Source organism: Oryza sativa, chromosome 3, assembly GCF_034140825.1.
Source record: "Oryza sativa Japonica Group chromosome 3, ASM3414082v1".
Classification (NCBI taxonomy): Eukaryota; Viridiplantae; Streptophyta; class Magnoliopsida; order Poales; family Poaceae; genus Oryza; species Oryza sativa.
In genome coordinates this window covers 28,452,815-28,474,171 of record NC_089037.1, presented here as the reverse complement: position 1 = coordinate 28,474,171, position 21,357 = coordinate 28,452,815, and the positions used below count along the sequence as shown (strand labels likewise).

The following is a 21,357-nucleotide window of genomic DNA, read 5'->3' as shown; positions in this document are numbered from 1 at the left end:
AATACTTTTAAAAATTCTCCAGTCAATTATAATTAGCATATGAATGATAGTAAATTAAATGTTAAAAACTCTAATTAACATATGAAATTGCCACTTGCGTGATTTAAAACTTTTAAAAATCCTCTAGTCAATTATAATTAGCATATGAATGCTAGTAAATTAAATGTTAAAAACTCTAATTAACATACATATGAAATTGCCACATGTGTGATTTAAAACTTTTAAAAATTGTAAGTATCACATATAACTAACATATACATGATTTAAACTTGTTGAAACCTCTAATAATCGTGCGTAATTAACATATGCCATACATCAATTGATTTATATGGATAATCAATACATCCAAAATAGTTTACATCGTGTACACAATAATTACGGCATTACATCGGCGGTGACGGTTGACCGCACGTACTTTCTCCTCACTATTGTTCCCTCCTTGTGATCGCTGCGTGAGTAAGGGGTGTCTTCATTTGATAGGAGGATGCTAGGGTCAATCGTCACTGTGAAAGGGGGTTGCCCATCCAACTGATCGTAATCCTCGTCAGTCTTGTCCTCAACTCCGACGATTTTTCTTTTGCCTGGGAGAACCACTTGACGCTTAGGCTCATCAGGCCCTCTGCCCTTCTTTCCTTTGCTAGACATGTCCTTCACGAAAAAGACTTGCGTTACATCATTGGCAAGGACAAAAGGTTCGTCCGAGTATCCAACCTTGTTAAGGTCAACAGTTGTCATCCCACTGTCATCAATCATTACGCCTCCACCAGTCAACCTAACCCATTGGCACCGGAACAGAGGAACCTTGAGAGGACCATAGTCAAGTTCCCATATGTCCTCGATGGCACTGTAATACGTGGCAGTTGTTCCATCGTGTCCCATGGCATCGACACGAACAGCGCTGTTTTGGTTCGTGCTCTTCATGTCTTGGGCTCTCGTGTAGAATGTGTACCCATTGATCTCATATCCCTGGAATGTCGCGATAGACCCAGACGGTCCCCTCGCCAGGAAGGCAAGTTGTTGGTTGATCGACTCGTTACCCATGAGATGTTGTCGTAGCCACGCGGGGAAAGTATCAATGTGATGCCGTGTAATCCATGCATCGGACTTACCGATGTTCCTGGCGCGAACTAGAGCCAAGTGCTCCTCGATGTAAGGAGCTACCAATGAAGAGTGTTGCAGAACAGTGAAATGGGCTTTACGGAATAAATTGTTGTCTACCGTCATTATTGCTTTCCTTCCGAGAGTTCCCTTTCCCCGTAGTCTCCCTTCATGGCGTGATTCAGGTACCCCGATTGGGCGAAGGTCTTCGATAAATTCTACGCAAAATTCGATGACCTCCTCTGTTCCATAACCCTTGGCGATGCTTGCCTCTGGACGAGCACGGTTACGAACATACTTCTTCAGAACGCCCATGTACCTCTCGAAAGGAAACATGTTGTGTAGGTACATAGGCCCGAGAATACGGATCTCTTTCACAAGGTGACAAAGCAGATGCGTCATTATATTGAAAAATGAAGGTGGAAATATCAACTCAAAACTGACGAGACATTGCACCACTTCATTCTGAAGGGCTTCTAATCTATCCGGATCGATGATCTTCTGCGAAATTGCGTTCATGAATGCACATAGCTTTGTTATTGTTGCCCGGACATTGTCTGGAAAGATACCCCTTATTACAACTGGTAGCAGTTGTGTCATCAACACGTGACAGTCATGAGACTTTAGGTTTATGAACTTCTTCTCCTTCGTGCTTATTATTCGCTTGATATTCGTGGAGTATCCAGACGGTACCTTTATGCTCTCCAAGCATTCAAACATACTTTCCTTCTCTGCCTTGCTAAGAGTGTAGCTGGCTGGACTCAAGTAATGGCTTCCTTTCTCCTTTGGTTCCGGGTGAAGGTCGCCGCGTTGTTCCATATGCTTCAGATCATTACGTGCTTCCAGTGTATCTTTCGACTTTCCGTATACACCTAGGAAGCCAAGAAGGTTTACGCAAAGGTTCTTAGTGAGGTGCATCACGTCGATTGCGTGGCGTACGTCCAAGAATTCCCAATATGGTAACTCCCAAAATATAGAGTTCTTTTTCCACATCGCCGCGTGACCATCTTCGCTCTCTATATGCTGGCTTCCAGGCCCCTTTCCGAACACTACTTTAAGATCTTTAACCATAGCAAACACTGTTTTCCCGCTGCGATGTTTAGGATTCGTACGGTGGTCGGCCTTATGTTCGAAGTGCTTGCCTTTCTTCCGTACCGGGTGGTTTGCTGCAAGGAATCGACGATGACCCATGTATACAACCTTCCTACAGTGCTTAAGATACGTACTTTCTGTTTCATCCATACAGTGAGTGCAAGCCTTGTACCCCTTGTTGGACTGTCCGGATAGGTTGCTAAGTGCAGGCCAATCGTTGATGGTTACGAACAGCAGCGCTCGTAGGTTAAACTCCTCCTGTTTGTCCTCGTCCCACACGGGGACACCTTCCTTCTTCCACAACTGTTTAAGATCTTCGACCAGTGGTCTTAGGTACACGTCGATGTCGTTACCAGGTTGCTTGGGGCCTTGAATAATAATCGGCATCATTATGTACTTCCTCTTCATGCATAGCCAGGGGGGAGGTTGTAGATACACATCGTAACGGGCCAAGTGCTATGGCCGCTGCTCATCTCTCCAAAAGGATTCATGCCATCCGTACTCAAACCAAACCGTATGTTTCGTGCGTCCTTTCCAAATTCTTTAAATTTTCTGTCGATGTTTCGCCACTGCGAACCATCGGCGGGGTGTCTCAGCATCCCGTCCTGTTGACGCTCTTCAGCGTGCCATCGCAACATTCTAGCATTCCCCTTGTTCCTGAACAAACGCCTTAGCCGTGGTATTATAGGAAAATACCACATCACCTTAGCAGGAATTCTCTTCTTTGTTAGCTGCCCGTCAACTTCTCCTGGATCGTCCCGTCTAATCTTGTATCGTAGTGCTTTGCAAACAGGGCATGCTTCTAGGTTCTCATACTCCTCACCGCGATATAGGATACAATCGTTCGGACATGCGTGAATCTTATGAACTTCCAGTCCTAACAGGCAGACTATCTTCTTAGCCTCGTACGTTGTCTCGGGCAATTTGTTTCCCCCCGGAAGAATGTTCTTGACGAGTTTCAATAAATCGCCAAATGCCTTGTCACTAACCCCATTTTTTGCCTTCCATTGCAACAACTCCAGAGTGGTATCCAACTTTTTGTGCCCCTGCTCGCAACCTGGGTACAACGAAGTTCTGTGGTCCTCCAACATCTTGTCCAATTTATGGGCCTCCTTTTCACTTTCGCAGTCTTCCCTGGCGTCCTGCAACATCTGACCAAGATCATCCGCAACGTCGTTACCATCAGCAGCTATTTCCTCCTCGCCCGTTTGATTTCCTTCAAATCCAACATACTGAGCAAAGTCCGGAATATTGTCGTCTTCCACTTCATCTTCTTCCATTTCAACACCTTGCTCTCCGTGGGATGTCCAACAATTATAGCTTGGCATGAACCCCGACTCAAACAAGTGGAAATGAATAGTCCTGGATGCAGAATACTCCTTCTGATTCTTACACTTATTGCATGGACAACAAATAAAACCCCTTTGCCTGTTAGCTTCGGCCACTCTCAAAAAATAGTGCACGCCGTCAATAAACTCTTTGGACCGCCGATCAGCGTACATCCATTGCCGATCCATCTACATGAGTAAAAAAACCGCACACAAATAATTATTCTTACAATAATGACAGTCATACAATAATTATAAGATATCTTTATTCATACAAAAATCATAAAATATTACACCAAATAATTCTTAAAAACTATTTGTAAAGTTTTAAACTAATTTTAATGTGTTTTACTTCTTTTAATTTTTATTTTAGTTTGTTTTCTATTATTTAATATTAACTTTCACTAGAGTTTTCCTTCTCAACTATTTTATAAAACCTTGTTTAGCAAATGAACTAAATTTCTATATATTCTTTCTTCCCCACACACATTTTCTCTCTCATCAACTTACAACTAAATTTTGGAGACAAAAAAAGTGTGCAAAACATAGGTGCAAATGTAGTATGACAAAAAAAACATTGGAGGATGAAGTTGCAAACCTTTTAGGCACCTCCGATTTGTATGTAATCTCCAAAATAAATTCAATAGAAATTTTGGCATGACCTCCCCTCTTTTTTGAAGAAATTTTGAAGCTTGCTCGGGCAGCTGGAGGAGGAAGAAGACATATATATAGGGGTGGGACTTTAGTCCCGGTTGGTAGCACCAACCGGGGCTAAAGATCACCGGGATCATTAGTCCCGGTTGGTATTACCAACCGGGACTAAAGTTAAGATCTTTAAAGATCACCAAGATCTTTAGTCCCGGTTGGTATTACCAACCGGGACACCGGGATCTTTAGTCCCGGTTGGTGCTACCAACCGGGACTAAAGATCCCGGGGGGGCCTGACAGGTCCTGACAGCATTCGAACCGGGACTAAAGATGATCTTTAGTCCCGGTTGGTAACACAAACCGGGACTAAAGATCAAATATGCCCGTTACCCTTTTGAACCGGGACTAAAGATCATCTTTAGCCCCGGTTTTTATTGCATCCGGGACTATTGTGTAAATCGGCCGACCGACGAAAGATGGTTTCTCTACCAGTGTTAAATTTTAAATTTTAGACCCTATCACATTGGATGTTTGACACTAATTAGAAATATATTAAACGTAGACTAATGATAAAACCTATTTCATAATACTGGACTAATTCACGAAATTAATCTATTGAGCCTAATTAATCTATGATTAGCCTATGTGATGCTATAATAAACATGTGCTAATTATGAATTAATTAGGCTTAAAAAAATTATCTTGCGAATTAGCTCTCATTTATACAATTAGTTTTATTATTAGTCTATGTTTAATATTTTTAATTAGTGTCAAACATCAAATGTTACAGAGACTAAAATTTAGTCCCTAATCCAAACACCACTTTAGAAGAGCTGAGGATGCCGCCGGGCAATTAGATTCTGAAGTTTCTGAACGTCGTTTTCCCAACATCTCCCCTCCCATCCTCATCATGTGGAGGACGCAACCTAGAAAAATCGTGATGGGGAAAAGGAGATTTTAGTTGAGTTTCGGCGTAGGTTTGTAGCAAACATGTATTGCTCATCTGTTCATGGTTGTGTTGCACTTAATGGGCTTGATTTGATGTCTTTGGTATTTTTTTCTTCTCCATAGTTGGAGCTTGACTTATATTTATAACCAAGATGGGAAGAGTGAGAGGAGTCATAAATTGCACATGGCACGAGAATCTTATATGTCTAAGGGAAAATTTGTTGTACATCCATCACCTTTAAATAAACTCTTCTTTTCTATTATAAAGGTGGCAGTTATCCTGCCCTTGCTGTTCCAAAAAAAAGTACACTTGGTCATGTATGTTAAGCTTGTTGTGCAAATGAAATGTGATATACCACTTTCCTCAAGCATGAGATGAGTTCAAGGCCCATTTCATTGTAGAGTGCAATAACACTAGTACCTTCACACACACACACACACACATATATACATATATATATATATATATATATGTATGCAACACGCGGAAGATGGATTTCGGCGATGGAGGTACAGAGTTTTACTGAAGCATGGTTCAATGGGGAAAAAAAAGCTTCCTAACAATCAAGTGATAATTTTGACGGTAGTGCAAATGAAGTTATCTCTATAAGAAAAAAAACTATAAAATAGCTAGAAAAAAATTTAATACTCAAGAAAGGATGATTTGGGGTTTGAAATTGCTTGTTTTGACACAAGTAATAGTATAGACACATATTATGTATACCTATGAAACCACATATATTTTGAAAAATAATAATGGTTTTGCTAAAATTCTGTCGCTAGATTTTTGGCCCCCATTTTTTGGGTCACCTTTTGTCCTCTCAAATGTCCTATTGACAGGCTGCTATTCGATTGTGAACTGAGGTCTCAATTAATAATCCAATATATGCTGTTCCATGTTGACATCTTGCCTTCTCAGCGCTTCGCCATACTATCAAATTAAGCATTGACATGATTGAATGGCCGCGGCTAATTAAGCTGGCCACTTGCTCGATCTCATTATCTTAGATGATTTGTCCCTTGGTTTTAGCTGCTACTCCCTCCATCCCAAAATAGATTGATATATGTGGACACGCTGCTACTCCCTTCGTCCCAAAATATATGTGACCCCTATATTTTAGGACGGAGGGAGTAGTTGCTCACACCCTTACGGCTCAACGTACCGTTTAGCTGTGGAAACTGGGAAAAGAAAAGGACACCAATTTCTATAAGCTAGGGCGCTGAAAGATACGAACTTTGATGGGATACACCAGTGGAAAAAAATAACACTTGGTTTGGTTGAAGATCTCAAAGTTTGCGGTTATTTTCTCAAAAAAAAAAGTTTGCATTGTTTGCTAAAAGACACTTACACTACAAAAATAATTTATCCAGTTGAAAAGCGGGAACACTTTACAGTAACTTCACTATCACGGCTCTCTCGATCATGGACTCCATTCTCATTCTTGCTTTGGACTCGGATCGATCGGCAGAAATGAAGAAGAATATGGGGCAAAATCAACATTTACATGGTGTTTTAGAACGTTCTGCAACAAAATTTTGCGAAAAGATTAGAGAAGTAACTAGATATTAAATAAAAGGCATCTATACTAATATAAAAGATGATAGTGGTGGTAGCGGCGCCACCACCACCCAACTATCATGCGGGACCCACGAAATGTGAGTTGCTTATCTTTTAGCCCCATCATATCATAGATACCATCGAAAGGAAAATATGACAATAAAATATTATGAAAATTTTCCTCTTTATGAAGAGACAACAAAATTAGTATAATGATAATATATTAGATAATTAAGAAAAAAAGTTTACCTATTGCGTTAGTATTATGCTAGTACAATTAACTTACTTATATAAGCAGATTTCTTCTATCATGTAAATATACGGGATGACTAGCACATGGTACACCAGTACCGGCACATGGATCATCAGGCTGCAGTCCTCATAGTTACTGTATGTACCAGACTTAATAACTACTCAGTACTAAGTATGGTACATGTTGATATAAAGTTTGATACAACATAGTACCTAGCTATCACGTTCTAAATTGATATAATACTTATCATGTAGTATTTCTCTAAATTTATTTGACGCGTTAAAAGTCTTTGCCCTAACACATGAAATTTGTATGTACTCCTTTTGCAAACCGGTACTACGAACATGAACAATAGACCCATTCAAATCCGTAGTAATCCCTCCGGTTATATAATTCTTACCGTTTTGGATAAAACCAAGGTAAAAATTTTATCTTTCAGTAGTTTTAGAAAGAGTAAATTTTAGAAAACTACAACTTTAGTGACAAAACTATCAACTTGCTGCAATATTAGCGACATGTTTCAGTTTGCTGCAATAATAGCGTGAGAAATTATTAGAAAACAACTACAGTTGTCACCTATATGTACTGTAGCAGCATATAACATAAAAGTTGTAGTTTTGTGATAATTTCCTACGCTATTGTTGAAGCAAACTGAAACATGTTGCAGCAAACTGATAGTTTTGTCACTAAAGTTGCAGTTTTCTGAAATTTACTCTTTTAAAAAACATTTAGTTTTAAGATACTATAACAATATAATTGTTATATAGATTTATCTTATAATTACTACATTATAATAAAAGTAAAATTGTATTTATTTATTATATACATTTATTTTAGAGGTTGTATTATTATTATTATTAAAAAGCCAATAATTATGAAATTGGAGGGTGTATTTTAAGATGGAAGAAGCAATAGCACCAAAGTTAGGCCCTGTTTAGATCCCACCCTAAAATTTTTTACCCTATTACATCGAAAGTTTAAACACCTATATGAAGTATTAAATATAGGTTAAAAAATAACTAATTGCACATATTGCAACTAATTTACGAGATGAATCTTTTAAACCTAATTGCTCCATGATTTGACAATGTGGTGCTATAGTAAATATTTGCTAATGCCAGATTAATTAGGATTAATAAATTCGTCTCATGGTTTACTAACGGATTCTGTAATTAGTTTTTTTATTAATACACCAATACCCCATACGACACCTATATAATACTCGATGACACACGAAAACTTTACGTCCCCTGGCCTAAACACTCTTTTAGTTCAAACTCCCTGGAATTTATTCTAAAAAAACCACTCTTGCACAGAGGATACCTTGTACGAATAGAGAATAAAAAAGAGTAATAATAGTACCAGCGATCCAGCACAGTGCTTGCTACCACTAGGACGCTTTACGTGTCATCAAGAGCTCCATTTTTTTCTTTTTTTTAAAAAAAAGCTCGGAAATGGCGGATGACCAAGATGCCCTCTTCCCCATACTCCCTCTCCCTCTCCTCCTCCTCCCTCCCGTCTCTCTTCCCCGTGTTCCTCCTCCACCGCTGTAGCTGTACCCCTCCTCCTCCTCCTCCTCTCCTCGATCCGCACGCACCGCCATCTCCGATCCGCAGCAGCAGCAGCAGCAGCAGCCGCGAGGCCCCGGAGCCACGCGCATCTCGCTCGCCGCCGGCGAGAAGGCCCCGGTAACCGGTGGGCCGCAGAGGGGGAAAAGGTTTTGGAGGGAGCGACGCCGCGTGCGTCCCCGTCTCGGCTGGGACCGAACCGGAGGTGAGGTGCTCCTCATCCCTCTCTCTCTCTCGTCCGCTGCTCCATTTGATGAGAGGGTTGGGTTGGGTTGGTGTGGTGGAGAGATTGGGAATCCATCTGGGGCTCCGGCTTGCTGCTGATTTCCCCTTTTCTCTCCGATTTGTTTGATGCGTGGTGTGGTATCAATAGCTGCTTGTGTTGTAGTTTTAATTAAAAACAGTTTAGCGGTTTGTTTTTCCGATACAAATTCGTGTGGTTCAGCTGATTTTTTACCACTTGTGGTTTTGATCAGCTGAAAACCAAAAGTTGAGTATACTGAGCTTGTCGCTAACCATGAAAAGGTGAAGCAGGTGTGCCATTTTTGGAGGCTATCGATGGGTCTGGACAACAATTTCGGGGAGCTATCTGGCATGTTCTGTGGCTTGTCCTATGATGGCTACACGGATCACGGCAGCCAGAGCGATTACTTCAGGTTCGCCGACCCGCAGCCGGCGATCGTGCCCCAGATGGACGCCGGACCCAGCTCCGCCGCTTCCTCCACGGCGTCGAGGGCCGCCGTCAGCTCGGGGACCGACAACCCAGAGGACTGGGAGTTCATCTCGGACGAGTCGCTCAACTATATCAGCCGCATGCTCATGGAGGAGGACATTGATGAGAAGGTCAGCATGTACCAGGAGGAGTCCGCGGCGCTCCGCGCTGCTGCGAAGCCATTCTATGACATTCTTGGGCACAAGTTCCCGCCCTCCCCTGACCGCCAGCTGGTAGCTTGGCCCCTCGACAGCCCGAGTGAGAGTAGCACTAGCAGCTATCCACACTCCTTGGCTAGTTCTGTTACTAGCAGCAACATTAGTGGTGCGGTCGATAGCAGCCAACGCCGTTATGTTGGACACAGTGAGTATCGGAGCTTGTCTGGTCATTCTTCTCAACCGCCGGTTGGCCCATCAAGTGATGTTCGCAACGCTATGGAGACACTAGAAGATCCTTTGATTAGTAATGGCAGGATCCCTGAGTATTTGTTTGAGAGCTTTCCAACATGGGATTTCAGGAGAGGTGTTGACGAGGCACAGAAGTTTCTCCCGGGTAGCGATAAGGTAGTGATTGATTTAGAGGCTGGTGGTGTTGCAAAACGTCAAGAAGCAGGGAAAGCTATTTCTCTGAATGTCAGCAAGGCAGAGGTTTTGAAGGTAAAGAAAAACAGACAGAGTGAAGACCTTGACGTGATGGAAGGACGGAATAGTAAACAGTCTGCATTTTGTTCTGATGAACCTGATTGGATTGAGATGTTTGATGTTCTGCTTCGTCAAACTGAGAAGAAGGCAACTGATCTTCGAAAAATGATGCGTTTTGAGGCTTCCAAGAATTCTCAAGTTGCTCAGCCAAAAGGACCAAGTGGGACCCGATCACGGGGACGGAAGCCAACTAAGAAGGATGTGGTGGACCTTAGGACGCTACTCATCCACTGTGCTCAGGCAGTGGCAGCTGATGACCGCCGGACTGCTAATGAGTTGTTAAAGCAAATAAGGCAGCATGCCAAGCCAAATGGAGATGGCTCCCAGAGATTGGCGTATTGCTTTGCAGATGGTCTTGAGGCTCGCTTGGCTGGAACAGGGAGCCAACTTTACCATAAACTTGTGGCAAAACGGACAACAGCCTCTGACATGCTCAAGGCATACCATCTTTACCTTGCAGCATGCCCATTCAAGAGGCTCTCACATTTTCTTTCAAATCAAACAATTTTGAGTTTGACAAAAAATGCATCAAAGGTGCATATCATTGACTTTGGCATTTACTTCGGCTTCCAATGGCCGTGCCTGATTAGACGTCTCTTCAAGAGGGAAGGTGGGCCACCAAAGCTGCGTATCACAGGGATTGATGTACCTCAGCCAGGTTTCCGCCCAACTGAGCGCATCGAAGAGACAGGGCAGAGGCTTGCAGAATATGCTGAGAAGATTGGTGTCCCTTTTGAGTACCAAGGCATTGCATCAAAGTGGGAAACAATCTGTGTTGAGGATCTCAATATTAAGAAAGATGAAGTAGTGATTGTTAATTGCTTGTATCGGTTCAGAAATCTTATTGATGAAACAGTTGCCATAGACAGTCCTAGGAATAGGGTGCTCAATACCATAAGGCAAGTGAACCCAGCAATTTTTATCCATGGCATTGTGAATGGGTCGTACAGCGTTCCCTTCTTCATCACACGGTTCCGTGAGGCATTATTTCATTTCTCTGCATTATTTGACATGCTCGAGACAACTGTGCCACGGGATGATGCCCAGCGTGCACTAATTGAGAGAGATCTATTTGGCCGGGAAGCACTCAATGTGATTGCATGTGAAGGCTCAGACAGGGTCGAGAGACCGGAGACATACAAACAGTGGCAAGTGAGGAATCTGAGAGCTGGATTTGTCCAGTCTCCATTAAACCAAGACATTGTGCTGAAAGCCAAGGACAAAGTGAAAGACATCTATCACAAAGACTTTGTCATTGATGAAGACAGTGAATGGCTCCTTCAAGGGTGGAAAGGAAGGATAATCTATGCCATATCTACATGGAAGCCTAATAACAATTAGGGTATGGTCTGTGAGCTGTGCCTGGTTGCCCGTTAGCACTAGCAATTAACGAAGAAAAGTACCTTGCATTGGGCTACATGCGTATGTACAGGTCTGCTTATTGTTTTCCAAAGTACTGCTGCTCAGTTCAGTGATTTTCACATTTGTCCACTATTAGTTCAGTTCAGTACTTCTGTTCTTGATTTGGCCTTTGAGTTGATAATTTTTTTCAAGTTTAGAACAAGTAGGACATATGTCACAATGGGTTAATTAATAAGCATAACTATCAGCATCAAAGTGGCATATGTCAGAAGACAAGTGTACTTTTTACATGCTATGCATTCCATGCGTTGGTGCAGACCGCAGAGCAGTTTCTGCCTTGCTTTTACCATATCTGTATCTATACTTATATATAACATGAAAAGCACTAGTTTCAAACTTTTACCATACATGAAAGGTTGCTACAAGTAATCCTAGCAATTGGTTGGTTTGATCATTTTGTATTGAAGATGGATCCTTCATCCTTTCCCCCAACCCAAATCTCTCCAAAACAATTAATTTGTACTTAATATATACTCTTTGCTCTGTCCAGATCTTCATGTGCACAGACAGTCCTAAACGTCCGATCTGATGAATCTAATGGATGATATCCATTCCATGGTCCTGCCTTCCACAGATAACTTAATAACAATAGTCGTCTACACTAATACCTGATAAATTAATTACCTTAATGGCCTATATTCCTCCTAATCCTGCTCTGGACCAAAAAAAATCCCAGCCTCCTGAGAATACTCTGCAGCTGCATGGGTGCCAAAGTCCAATGCCTGTAACATCATAGGTATGCATTTGCTATTTTGTTTTCAGTTTCCTTTGCTCTCTTTTCTTTTAGGGAGTTGGTAAAGTATGGAATTGTGATTATCTACTGCAGGCATGAATTAATTTGACTTGGATACAATGGACATATATCAGCACATCTATGCATTACGACCTTCTGATCCTCATGAAGCCTTGGTTTTAACCGTTGCCGTACGAGTGCTTAGTGCTTGCCCCTGTTTAGCCTTTTTATATTTTCCCTTTTCCAGGGATGTAATTTACAGGTTCCTTTTATTTGGATTGCATTGTACTAATTACATAAATGTTTTAACGTTTTTTGGCCCAACTATTTTCTACCATCCATCCTTACTGAGATTTACTGCTCACTTTCTGATTGCTGAAAATTCGAAGAAGTGGTAAATTTCTGTTTTGCTCACAGTGAAAGCTTGGGCCTTCCACTTCATTTCAAGATGGATTTCTATGGAAATACTACAGTGAAAGATTGAACAGAAGCCGATTGTTGCTTTCTCATTTTGTTCTCATGCAAAACCAGGTAAAATTTTGACTGCTTTACCTTTTCCAAATAATAGTATCTCGATAATGGTATATTCATAAATATAGATTTTCTGTGCATACTTTATGCTATAAGAGACAGCATGACTAGCGGTATCTTCTGAATTATTCACACACAGTGGTTACTTTTTTTTTTTTTGCTTAAATGAATAGCATCTCAATCGCCTAGATTTGTGCATAAAATGCTGTTTAGGACCAACTGATTGATCAGGCAATGCTCAATTATGTGGTTTCTAAGCAGTTTGATGCCATGATAAAAAATGTACCATAGGTTTGTTACAAATACATGTCGAAACATCTAGTGTTAGTAAATTTCTGCGACAAACAGATGGTATTAAATTTTGCTTATTCTAATTTCGATTTTCTAGGGTCACTCACTGGCAGATGCCAAACCTTCTCGATTGTGTAAAATTCGTTCTATACGGAGTATAACCCACCAGGGTTATGGAAATCGCGGCCTGACCTAGTGAAGGACCGTGATGATCTCTTTCAATGATTCCTCCAGCACTATCAGCTTTTAAAGATAAAATCAGTAGTGCCTTTTTAGTTTCAGTAGTCTCTGTTTTAGTAACTTTTTATTTCATTTATAGGTTTACAACATTTCGATCTGTTTTGTTGGGGATATATGTGGATGTGTACTTTTTTTTCTTTAAAAAAAAAGAATTTTAGGCCACCTCAATTTAAAGCTACTCCTTCCAGCCTGATTTATAAGTCTTAATGGAATAACCTAATTTGTGTTAATTGATAAGTCATAAGCGAGATAACAGATTTTATCTGTTTTTCTTCAGCGTTTTCTGTTTTATACTTTTATAAGATAAAAGATGTATCGGCAAAATAAAGATTCTGCACATGAGTTTTCAGTCATGACAATGTGTGGATACTGGATAGTTTTAAGAGATTGAGATGGTTGGGAAGCTGCTCCTCGAAGAAGGTTCTTCTGTCATGGGCTTGTCATGGGCTTTGGGCCAGGAGTCCTAGGCCCATTAGATAGAATTAGGGTTTGTTAGGATTAGATAAGGTTTGTTAGGATTAGATTAAGTAGCCCTCCATCTATATAAGGAGGGATCCTATCCCAGGTCAGTTAGGCATTAGATCAATATTTATCTTAGTGCCCATCGGCCTGCCTTCTCATTGCGACGGAGAGCGTCGCGCCGTTTAGGTTCAGGACCGTATTCCTTGTTCGTGACAACTTGGTATCAGAGCTTCGGTTCTGTGCCCATGGGTGCCGAGATCACTGCGGTTCCCAACATTAGCGAAGGTCTTGCCGAGATCTCGAAGAAGATGATGAACTTGGCGGCGCAACTCCGGGCCTTGGCGGCTCAGTCAACCGAGCCGGTTGCTTTCCTTGAGGAGGCCGAACCATTATACCGGCATGCGGTGGCCTTGCGTCCGCGAGGGCGCGCGGCGCCAAGTCCGGGAGTGGCTGCGCAACCTCGACCTTGCCGCTGGGACTGGCGATGGCGCCGTCGCCATTGGCGCCCTCAATGGTGGTGGAGAAGAAGACAGCGACACAACACGACTTGGGTGTCCGGTTCTCGGGCACGATTTCCAGGCGATGCGACGCGGTTTCCGCAGTTGGTGGCGCAAATTCTGGCAACGGTTGGAGCAAAGCCAGGCGGCGTGCATGCGGCTCGAGTCGCGAGCGCGACGGGTGGGCGTGGCACTCGTGCGTCGCGATGGCGCAGATTGCGCCGGGTCCACACGTTGGTTCGTGAAGCTCGCGGCTCGATCACGGCTGCATCGTTTCTGGCGGCGTGGCCTCGTGAAGAACAAGAGGATAGGGTTTCTGTCCTCTCCCAATTGGGTTGGCTGGTCTGGTCTGGGTGGTTTCCACGTTGGCCCATGAAGCATCCGAGTCAACTATTTATTCCTTTGCTGTTGGGCTGGACAAGTGGGCTTCGGTGGGAGGCATGCTCAGGGTTTCTGTAGGACCAGGTCCTCCTGCGCATGAATTGTTTCTTATTTTTGTTCATAATAAAAGCCGAGATGTAAAAGGCTTAAGAGTCTTAGTTTAGGTTATGGTGTTTTGTTTGAGTCTAGCAGGGTCCGCTGCAACTCGAGGACGAGCTGCTCAAAAAGAGGGGAGTAATGTCATGGGCTTTGGGCCGGGAGTCCTAGGCCCATGAGATAGAATTAGGGTTTGTTAGGATTAGATAAGGTTTGTTAGGATTAGATTAAGTAGCCCTCCATCTATATAAGGAGGGATCCTATCCCAGGTCAGTTAGGCATTAGATCAATATTTATCTTAGTGCCCATCGGCCTGCCTTCTCAGTGCGACGGAGAGCGTCGCGCCGTTTAGGTTCAGGACCGTATTCCTTGTTATTTCATCTACTATAATCCAATCTATCCCCATTCATCCCGATTCTTCTCCATATAATCCTTGCTCGTGACATCTTCGCTATTGGATTATATATGTTGAAATTGAAAAGGCTATTATATATGTTGATTTCTACTTCAGGTTGTCTTGTTAGGTTACATCAAATGGAGTTTGCTCCTCTGTTCTTCTGTTTATATGTACACATTGTTTATCTCTTAGCTTATTTTTCATGCTATATAAGTGCCTATTGGTTGATCTGGCATCCTGGAATGTTCATAAACATCATGATTCTTCTCTACGTAGTATATTCTAGTTTGCTGACATATTATAGATTCGTGCATATGGTGAAGGATGGATTCAAGAATTTTAACGAACCAATTATAGAAACTTCTTTACACTTGGATATCTGAGGGGACACTTGCATTTTGATCTGCTCATAAGTTTTAGTCACAGGATGGCTGAAGATAATCCGAAAAAGTGATGGGCATCTTGATAGCGAGTTAGGTTCATAGTAACAGAAGTGAGAAGAGGGAACAATGAACTTGTGTTAGAAAAAAAAATCAATTGAGGTTATGATTATTTGTGCTTGCAGCTGGTTATCACTGTGGATGACATTTTCTTCTGATGCTTATTTAATGCCCAGTGTCCTAAATAAAATATGAGTGGAACAAACACACTTTCATGATAAAAGGAAATATTATTAGCTGCTAGCAACCACCCATAGTCATCTTAGATATCAGTACCTTCTGCACATCTTGTCATTTCTTTTTGCACGTCTGGTGAATGTATGTTCTCATTTAATTATCCATGATAATATTGGCACACGTTTAGCTATTGTTAGATTAAGAACATGTCTTTTTGATTGTCAATCGTGTACTGCAACTATATGGTGTTGGCTAGATTTGGCTGTGTACATCCACTTTGGATATAGAGGCTGGATTTTATCCATTATCTAAAAATGGTGGTGGCTTGATCATCGAAGAAGATATATGTACTTGTATTTACTTAGTTGCTAGACTGACGAAGTGAGAAGAAACTGACGAATCTCTTTTTTTGATATTTTTCATGCATTTGTAAAGCTAAATAATTATATACTCACAGATATTGGTTACTTTGTATCTGCAATTTTTCATGAATTTAACATGTTGACTCATGTGAAACTGAAGAAAAACAAATCAGGATGTAAAAATTATACTGCCAATGCTGTAGTTATAACTTATAAGTAGATCTTAGAAGGGAGTTAAACTTATGAGTCAAAAAGGAGTTAAAGATCAGATTGATCTCGCAAGAACCTTTGTTTAAACAATGCAAACATGTGAAGTGTCACACACTAGGGTTCCTCTACTGGTGAAACCACTAAATTGAGATTTTTGTGTGCTTGTGTTATCTAAGATTTTGTCTTCCAGCTATTTTGTGCTAGAAATTTCTCCTCTTGACTGTGCAGATATGTCTACTGCTGTTGCTTCTCCCCATTCCACCTGCCAGCGTCGGTCATCTTCTATCGGGACCCGAATTGATGTTTCTTGTGATGATCGGAACTCGGAAGGTGAGCTGGAAGAGGGAAAAAGAAAAAGAAAACCCTCCCAAGGTATCGTGAAGAACTTCTGCTAGTACATCTGATAATTGAAACCAGTGTTTGCTGGCTTCAGTCCTTGTGTGGACTGAAGCTATAGCTAGCGCCTGGAAACATCTTCGTGAAGCTGGTACAACGTATTCTGATAATTGAAACATCAGTCAGATTCTTGCTACATAGGATGATGGGCCATGCGTATCATGCATGTGATGCGGCGGCTGAAAAAAATAAAGGCGAGAGAGACATGGAACCAAAGGAGGAGGCTTGTGAGTGGGTAAAAGAAGCTGATCATAATGATAGGATTGATGGGGGAGCCTGATCCTTCTTCTCTTGTCCGATGCTTGTCCGATGCTGCTGCAGCTGGCTGGTGGTGGTTATCCCCATCTGTGACCCAGATTTCCTTGGTGCAAAGGCAAAGCGTCCATGAGAGGTCCATGTTTTTCCCCCAATTAATTTAGTATTAGTACTATTGTATTTTTTTCGTGGGAACCAAATTAATTTGCTTATAATCTTGCAGGTTATGATTGGACTGGAAGGAAGGTTTCTTTCTCTTTTTCTCTCCTCTTTATCTCTGGACGTGGATTGCTGGGAGCCTCAAATCCGTTCCTGCTATCCTGGGCATATAGTGCACGCACTCAGGTAAAAGTGAGATCATGGATGGTGATGCGTGGTTGCGTACATACATGGCTCGTGATCGGGTTCGTTTAATTGCAGGCACGGGAACAGCAACGGCTTAACCGACGGGACAGGCTAGAGCTTCTCGTTTCTCCGGCGATCTGGGGAATTGAGTGCTCTCTTCCTGGTTAAGTGATGGGCTGATGTCCATGCGATGGGCCGCATAAACCAGAACTCGAGGCCCAGTTGTTTCTAGCCCAAAGGCATTCACTGAGACAGTTGCTAGTTCTGAGGGATATCTGGGCAATCTAGCCCTTTGCAGCTGCCGGTTGCAAAGGGCCTGTCACTGACAGCCTTGGCCCTTGGTGGATTAGTGTTGTCCCGTGGCTGGTGCCGAAGAAGGCCTGAAAGGCTCAGGGCCTGTTTGATTCTAGCCACTGCCTTAACATTTTTTTTTTTTGGTATGGCAAGGTTTGGCAATTGCTAAAATTTTGGTAGAGTTAGTTTGGATTGTTGCCAATTCTTCTTTTGTAAGATTTGAGTAAGCTTCAATTTGTTGCTATATAGGGGTGCCAAATGATTGGAAAGGCATTGATTAAGTTGGGCTACAACCCGAACACATCCTGAAACTGCAGTGGACGAGGGTAGTAGAAGAAAGAGTGAAGCACTGGGGAATGATGCAAACTTGCAAAGATAGAAGTTATACTTTGGAGTAAATTTTATAAAACTAGAGATAAAATGACCAAACTATTGTAAAACTACAGATTTAACTTAGTGTTTTATAAAATTATAGATTTAACATCAAATTTATTACAAAACTACACATTTATTGCAAAACCATCATAAAACTACAGGTTTAGAACTATTTTAGCCACAATGGTGATAGGTATTTAAACCTTGAAATGTGTAGTTTTCTGATAATTTCAATATTGAATATATAGTTATATTTATGATAATTGGTCTTAAATCTTTAGTTCTGTGATAAATTTAGTATTAGATTATAGTTTTGTGATATAACACCTTATGTAGTTTTGTGATATTTTAGTCACAATACCAGTAGTTTTCTGAAATGCACTATATATTTTAATATGTTAATGGTGTTGGATAGATATTGTAGCTACTTTTAAGTGCAGCTTTATGTTTTCGTGTCTAACATTTGACTGTCTGTCTTATTTATTTTTTTTTATGATTAGTACTTTTATTAGATGATAAAACTTGAATAATGCTTTATGTGTGACTTAACTTTTTTTTAAAAAAAAATTCATAAACTTTTTAATAAAACAGATGGTCAAACATTATACACGAAAAGCCACAACTACACTTAAAATAGGACAGAGGTAGTATTAGGTAGTATAGGTAGTGCTGCAACCTGTACCTATTAGCACCACGGTTTTGCTAGTCCTCGAAATGATTTCAGTGAATTTCGTTCAAAATTCGACACAAACCGACAAGTTTGAATTTCTGTCGTCAAAATTTGATGGAATTCACACGAATTTAGCAACTTCTCCTACCTGAGACACAATAGTTCATATCCACTGCGCACGAACGCAGTATTTCTGGAGCCGATTGGCGATAACAAGCAGCAGAACCAGAGCAAGTCCAAACGAAATCCAGTATGGCAGTATGTGCCATGCATCATTGGATGGACTATGCAGAATGATCAATCGCGAGTTTAGTTCCAAACTATTTTTTCAAACTTTTCACATCAAAACTTTTTCACACACAAACTTCTAACTTTTTCGTCACATCATTCCAATTTCAACCAAACTTCCAATTTTAGCACGAAGTAAACACACCCCAATTTGCTTCTCTCCAGACTCTCTAGACTCCTCTGTTTGACGTCCTTGTACTGATCCAGCTACCTACTCCACTCCACTACCATCAATCATTCAATCATCGCCGCCTTATCTTTCCCAATTCGATCGATCGACCACCTGCCATGCCGTCCGGCTACGACGACGACCGCCTCCGCGAGCTCAAGGCCTTCGACGACACCAAGGCCGGCGTCAAGGGCCTCGTCGACGCCGGCGTCACCGCCGTCCCGCGCATCTTCCACCACCCTCCCGACCCCACACCGGTCGCCTCCGCCGCCGACGCCGCCGACGCCGACGCCATCCCGGTCATCGACCTCGCGCGCGCCGACGCCGACCGTGACAGGGTGGTCGCCCAGGTGAGGTCGGCGGCGGAGTCGGTGGGCTTCTTCCAGGTGGTCAACCACGGCGTGCCGGCGCGCCTCACGGACGGGATGCTCGCGGCGGTGCGGCGGTTCAACGAGCGGCCGGCGGCGGCGAAGGCGGCGTTCTACACGCGCGACGCGGCGCGGCGCCGCGTGAGGTTCAACTCCAACTTCGACCTGTTCGAGTCCCCCGCCGCCAACTGGCGCGACACGCTCTTCTGCCAGGCGGCGCCGGACCCGCCGGCGCCGGAGGAGCTCCCCGCCGACGTGAGGGGCGTGCTGCCGGAGTACGCCGGGGCGGCGCGGCGGCTGGCGTCGTCCGTCCTGGAGCTCCTCTCGTCGGCGCTGGGGCTGGAGACGGGGCGGCTGGGGGGGATGGGCTGCGCCGACGGCGTCAGCGTGGTGAGCAACTACTACCCGCCGTGCCCGGAGCCGGAGGCCACCGTCGGCACGGCGAGGCACTCCGACCCGGCGTTCCTGACCGTGCTCCTGCAGGACGGCATGGGCGGCCTCCAGGCGCTCCTCGGCGGGCGGTGGGTGGACGTCCCGCCCGTCGCCGGCGCGCTCGTCGTCAACGTCGGTGACCTGCTCGAGCTCGTCAGCAACGGGAGGATGAGGAGCGTGGAGCACCGGGTGGTGGCCAACCGGAGCAGGGACGCGGCGCGGGTGTCCGTGGCGGCGTTCTGCAACGTCGACCTGGGCCGCGAGAGCAGCCGGAGCGGCAGGCTGTACGGCCCCATCGCCGAGCTCACCGCCGGCGGCGACCCGCCGCGGTACAGGAGCACCACCGTCGCCGAGTTCCTCGCGCACTACGACGGCAAGGGCCTCGACGGCCGCCCCGCCCTCCACCACTTCCGTCTACCTGCCGCCGCTAGTCTAGATTAGCTATATCAGGGTTTAATCTTCTGTTTTTTAATTGGCGTTTGTATCGGAGGGATGCCGATATACTGAAATTTGGCCAAATTTAAATAAAAATATTATCGAATTCATATAATAAAATGAAATTTTTTTTAAGAAATTCTGGCCGAAATAATGTTATATTGGGAGGGTCTGATAGGACCGAAATTTCTAAAATTTTGTTCCAGAATTTTGAACGAGGCTATATATTTCTCCCTCCCTCTCTGTAACCTTGTTCCACTGCACATTTCACCTAACAACGCTAATAATGCATGAGCAAGAAAAGAAAATTATACGTGAGAATTACATATTTCATATCGAACTGCATATAAAAAGAAGATTAATTGGCATGTTAATTCGTGTCTGCTGATTGCGAAATAATTAAATTAATAACCTTCTCTAAATAGAGAAATGTGTGCTGACAACTTTCGGCTAATAGCATTTGCGTTTTACTCCTATCTTCCCAGTCTGGCACGCAAAGCACCATGAGCTAAGAGGCCTCGGACAATGCTACAGAATCTGAATATTGAGATTGGTTCTTGCACTGCTGATGGGTGTCCCTGCAAATAGTTGGAGCATGCAAATGAAACATGTTACAAACTTAATTACAAGCTACCAAATGTACATAATTAACTGAGATAGATCTCTAGCTTAGCTTTGCTTCGTAAAAGAATTCAGGGGCTGTTTGGATCCATGTCACATAATGCCGCACCTCATGTTAGTCAGCCACACATGCTTAGCCCTTGTTTGTTTTGCTTCCATAGTTTAGTCTGCCAAAGAAAGCTAGACAGCTTCTTGCTGCTTTGCCACATATTTTTGAGCCAAAGATATGGCAAGGATTTTGTTCGCCACACTTTTGGCATGTGCTAACTTGAAATATGGTAAGTTGAAATACCCAACCAAACAGACCCTCAGTATGCCACATGAATTTCTTACCATCCGTCTCCTTGCTTCTGGGTTCCTTTCTCCTGATGCTTCCCATCCTCAAGCGCACGGAGAGTCAAAAAAACGAAAACCGCATGAGGCACAAGATAGAATCTGAATTACAACGCTAGCTAGCAATATCAAGATGGATTTCCCTAAAATCACAAATGTTCTCTTGTTTGGTTTTTGCTCAATTCTCTCTTCTGTATAATTTTGGAAGTTTATATAAAGAATGAGACATTG

At 42.9% G+C, this 21,357-nt stretch overlaps 3 protein-coding genes across 11 annotated transcripts; 2 read left to right on the top strand and 1 right to left on the bottom strand.

Moving 5' to 3' along the window:
* Positions 1-304: 304 nt before the first annotated feature.
* LOC136355838 (uncharacterized) lies at positions 305-3,692 on the bottom strand. Its single transcript, XM_066309000.1, has 4 exons — positions 2,660-3,692; positions 2,020-2,558; positions 1,106-1,878; positions 305-997 (listed from the first exon to the last, which is right to left on the bottom strand). The coding sequence occupies exons 1-4, from the start codon at positions 3,690-3,692 to the stop codon at positions 376-378; spliced, it is 2,967 nt and encodes a 988-aa protein (XP_066165097.1). The 3' UTR covers positions 305-375.
* Positions 3,693-8,442: 4,750 nt separating this feature from the next.
* Positions 8,443-17,716, top strand: LOC4333775 (scarecrow-like protein 9). Of its 8 annotated transcripts, none has more exons than XM_066309021.1 (9): positions 8,443-8,698; positions 9,028-11,338; positions 11,819-12,064; positions 12,155-12,252; positions 12,479-12,592; positions 16,374-16,517; positions 16,664-16,932; positions 17,020-17,141; positions 17,217-17,716. In XM_066309021.1, the coding sequence occupies exon 2, from the start codon at positions 9,052-9,054 to the stop codon at positions 11,245-11,247; it is 2,196 nt and encodes a 731-aa protein (XP_066165118.1). In that variant the 5' UTR covers positions 8,443-8,698; positions 9,028-9,051; the 3' UTR covers positions 11,248-11,338; positions 11,819-12,064; positions 12,155-12,252; positions 12,479-12,592; positions 16,374-16,517; positions 16,664-16,932; positions 17,020-17,141; positions 17,217-17,716. The 8 variants fall into 8 exon arrangements, with proteins under 8 accessions (XP_066165118.1, XP_066165117.1, XP_015630939.1 ...); XM_066309020.1 differs by having other exon boundaries at positions 12,155-12,323; positions 16,668-16,932; XM_015775453.3 differs by having other exon boundaries at positions 12,155-12,323.
* Positions 17,717-18,994: 1,278 nt separating this feature from the next.
* Positions 18,995-20,380, top strand: LOC4333774 (DIBOA-glucoside dioxygenase BX6). Of its 2 annotated transcripts, XM_066308737.1 has the most exons (2): positions 18,995-19,695; positions 19,789-20,380. In XM_066308737.1, the coding sequence occupies exons 1-2, from the start codon at positions 19,057-19,059 to the stop codon at positions 20,176-20,178; spliced, it is 1,029 nt and encodes a 342-aa protein (XP_066164834.1). In that variant the 5' UTR covers positions 18,995-19,056; the 3' UTR covers positions 20,179-20,380. The 2 variants fall into 2 exon arrangements, with proteins under 2 accessions (XP_066164834.1, XP_025880246.1); XM_026024461.2 differs by having other exon boundaries at positions 18,995-20,380.
* The last annotated feature ends 977 nt before the right edge of the window (positions 20,381-21,357 follow it).

Bases quoted from the DNA above. Each gene is read 5' to 3' on its own strand.
- LOC4333775 (XM_066309023.1), top strand. From the start codon at position 9,052: ATGGGTCTGGACAACAATTTCGGGGAGCTATCTGGCATGTTCTGTGGC.
- LOC136355838 (XM_066309000.1), bottom strand. From the start codon at position 3,692: ATGTACGCTGATCGGCGGTCCAAAGAGTTTATTGACGGCGTGCACTAT. The intron at 2,559-2,659 runs GCAGCGGCCATA...TTATTATTCAAG, and splicing joins GAATCCTTTTGGAGAGATGA to GCCCCAAGCAACCTGGTAAC. The intron at 998-1,105 runs GTCCGATGCATG...CTTCCTGGCGAG, and splicing joins CGCGCCAGGAACATCGGTAA to GGGACCGTCTGGGTCTATCG.
- LOC4333774 (XM_026024461.2), top strand. From the start codon at position 19,057: ATGCCGTCCGGCTACGACGACGACCGCCTCCGCGAGCTCAAGGCCTTC.